Source organism: Sinocyclocheilus grahami, unplaced genomic scaffold (genome assembly GCF_001515645.1).
Source record: "Sinocyclocheilus grahami isolate Dianchi unplaced genomic scaffold, SAMN03320097.WGS_v1.1 scaffold3692.1, whole genome shotgun sequence".
Taxonomy (NCBI): Eukaryota; Metazoa; Chordata; class Actinopteri; order Cypriniformes; family Cyprinidae; genus Sinocyclocheilus; species Sinocyclocheilus grahami.
The window spans coordinates 16,019-19,337 of record NW_015508775.1 but is presented as its reverse complement, the minus strand read 5'-3'; the positions used below and the strand labels follow the sequence as shown (position 1 = coordinate 19,337).

Sequence of the window (3,319 nt, the reverse complement as noted above, 5' to 3'; positions counted from 1 at the left end):
CACACACACACACACACCCTATTTTAACCTCCACATTTCTCTATTGCTCAGCAGCAGAGAGAAATCTTTGACTTGCACTTTTTGAATGCACCAAACTAAAGTGGAGCAGAAGTCAGAAGAAAAGGGTGTCCTCCAGGTCTCCTCTACTCATCCAAGACTTCATCACTGATTCTGGAGCAGTAGATTGGCCAGTGAAGCAGAAAGGAGCCGTGCCACATTAATTAGGCACAGTCCTGTCCTGATCGCAGTTCAGCAGTCTGACAGCTCACTGAAACGACAGCTTCACTGGTCCCAAGACAGTCCGAATGTCACGACTGTACTCCATATCACATTTCAGGACTGTTTAATACATTATACTGCCCGTTTTACATTTCATAACAATAATAGACACAGCTCTGACTCTGACTGAAGAGTTGTGTTGATAGGGAAGGTTTGAGTCTCAAATATTATCTATGACTCCATGTGTATAATGTGGAGTGATTCCACAACAACATATTTCCGATCTGTGCCTGGCAGCATCCCAGTAGAGAAGTGTTTCCCTTGTGTGTGCGAGTGTGTTTGAGTCTCACCAAAACTCGGGGAATCCATGCAGAAACAGCATAAGTGGCTTTCCTCGTTCTCCAGCAGCAACATAGTGAAATCTGAGTCCAGACTCCTAAAACCATAGAGACCACAGGCAGTTATTCTTCACTATAAACGGAGGATATGATAAAAGCAGTACATTCTCTTTAATCACACGGGCCTGTCCATCCTGATGTAAAATCCATTCTCACATCACTCTCTGCTTGATAGAGCTATAAAATGCACTAGAGAGGGGGAGCCGTGTCCGCAGGTTTCAGCTAATATTAAAGCAATATCTTCCATTGACATTTATGGAAAAATTCATACCCCTGTTAAATGACAGCCTGCATCAAATTGCATGCGATAGTATCCTCGGGTTGTCTGGCTATTTCAAGAACATTGTTTGCAATGCAGAATTTTCCTTTTGAATACAAACAAGTTGTGGGTGTGAAAAACATCTCACCTCAAAAAATATCTGATAAAATGTAATGTTTTCACTCGGCATTTAAAAAAAGGAGTTCATTTCCTCAAGGTCACTTGCTATTTTACTTTCAGATAGAGATCACAGTTGATGCCAGAGTTTTTATACCAAATCCCTCAATTCCAGCGGTTGCAGAGACTTTTACAATATTTTTCTTTAGAAACGTTTGTATATCCCACGTTACAAAAGTTATATACTCAGGAACAAAACTTAAAGGGGCTGTTTTCTAAGATTTCAAAGGATCCCAGGTGAAAAACAAGTGTACTTCCATAATGTACTTAAAGTGCTTTATTTTCACGCACTATTTTTGTACTTAACATACTAAAAATGATTCTTTAGTACTTCTTAAGATAAACTTAAGATCATCTCAGTGTACTCAACTGTGCTATTTTGGGACACCATGAATATGAAAAATCCGCTTTTAACATACTATCTCTGTATTTAAAAAATGGATTTAGTTACCACTTGTAGTACACTTGAACCATCTTTCATACACTGATACACAAATTTACAAGAAGTGGTGACTAAATAAATTTTTTAATGGAAGTGTACATTTTTTCAGCTGGGATGCTACGTTTTTAGAAAAAGTGCAGATTCAGAGTACCTAATGTGTGAACGTTAAGTTCAAAGCTCTGCAGGTATATACTCATCACATCTATCCTGAGACTGCCTAAGCTGTTTTCAGCACCACTCCAGTGGACAGCGAAGTCCAGGCAATGACTATGATTGTGTGGGAAACTGATCACTCTGCTTGTGCTCAGTTGATGCTCAGTGATGGAAACTGCTTGCTTCTGGGAGCAACCCCATTGGAAATAAAAATCATAAATGAGATCCCTGTAAAGGGATAGATCCCTTAAGAGAAAACATAGCCCAAACATGAAAACTGTATTACCCTCGTGTTGTTTCAAATCGGCATGACTTTCTTTCTTCTGCTGAACAAAGGAAGACATTTTAAAGAATGCTGGCAAGCAAAAGTTGTGAGTTACTGCTGGATTACATTCCTCCAAAAAAACGGAAAAAACCCCAAAAACAAACACTGAAACATTTCCTTAAATATCTTTAGGGCTTTCCCTTTCCTATAAAGCACTGTGCTATGCTACCAAGGTCATGGGTTCAATTCCCAGGGAAAGCAATGCAAGTCGCTTTGAATAAAAACATCTGCCAAAAGCATCTTCTTTTACATAAAGAAAGAAAGAAAGAAAGAAAGAAAGAAAGAAACATTTTGGAATGACATGAGGATGAGTAAAATTGACAGAATTTTCATTTTGGGGGATCTATCCATTTAATCTTTCGCTTAGACACCAATGAGGCTAAAATGAGTATAAATTGATAGCCTACTTTTGCTTGAGCTTCTGCTTCTAGTGAAACACCAGGTGATTTAATGCATCTCATCATCAATATCTCAAACTGTGCTCAGGTTTGGCAAGATACCAAACCTGAAAACATGATCTCAATGCACTAATATTTGTCATCAAATTCTATCAAGATGAAATTATGTGGGCTACCCGCGTTTATGTTTATAGCTACTCAGCAATCGTCTCATTTTGTTTAAGGAAACATCTGAGCTTTAAGGAAACATCTGAGGCAAAGTTCATATTTCAAAGGGGAAAAAAACGAAAGAGCAACATCTGAGCATTAAAAAAAGCTTTTAAGTTATATTTATGTAGGATATACATGCTTTCGTTTACTGTCATCTTACCTTGATTTTAACATAACAGTGGGTTCCCAAGGACGTGTCATTCAGGCACGCAGGGGGTGTCTCACGAACCGTCCACTGAAAGGTTGTTGACGGTCGAAGGATGATATTCCAGCCAAGTTTGAGCAGCGCTACGCCCGTGCATAGCGCGCAATATCCATAGATGAGAGACCAGTATCCCATAACTCTGATCTTCAGCGTCAGCCCGACTGTCAACAACAGCAAGTTATGAAGCAGTCTCGCCATCTTTACATTACTGCGGGAATACGCTTGTTGATCACGGCTTTTATTGATTTGTTTACTCAACTGCCTGTGTTTCAAAAACGACGCGCATCTTAACAGCCCCGTCGGACCTTCAGCGAGCGCATCCTGCCCGGGGAGGGTCCCTGTGTAGACGCCAGAGTCACGCTTAATGACAGAAGAGATGATCAGTCCCAAAGGTGTTCGCACCTCGGACTGAACCATTACAGCTCAGCTACACCGACAAAACTAGAAGGCTCCCATTATAGTCCAGGCAGCTTTCTGGGGCTGGGCCCATTCGTACTCGCTCGGGTTTCTGTCGCGATCGCAGTGTAGATGAG

The 3,319-nt window shown here is 40.6% G+C and overlaps 1 protein-coding gene across 1 annotated transcript; it reads right to left on the bottom strand.

Annotated features, from left to right (window-relative positions):
• Positions 1 to 539: 539 nt before the first annotated feature.
• LOC107576445 (epoxide hydrolase 4-like) lies at positions 540 to 3,259 on the bottom strand. The gene is made up of 2 exons (XM_016262620.1): positions 2,742 to 3,259; positions 540 to 655 (listed from the first exon to the last, which is right to left on the bottom strand). The coding sequence occupies exons 1-2, from the start codon at positions 3,201 to 3,203 to the stop codon at positions 566 to 568; spliced, it is 552 nt and encodes a 183-aa protein (XP_016118106.1). The 5' UTR covers positions 3,204 to 3,259; the 3' UTR covers positions 540 to 565.
• Between the last annotated feature and the right edge of the window lie 60 nt (positions 3,260 to 3,319).

What these genes read in the sequence shown, in the direction of transcription:
- LOC107576445 (XM_016262620.1), bottom strand. Translation starts at nt 3,203, where the DNA reads ATGGTTCAGTCCGAGGTGCGAACACCTTTGGGACTGATCATCTCTTCT. An exon ending in ACTGTTATGTTAAAATCAAG is followed by an intron (nt 656 to 2,741) that starts GTAAGATGACAG and finishes CTATGGTTTTAG; the next exon opens with GAGTCTGGACTCAGATTTCA.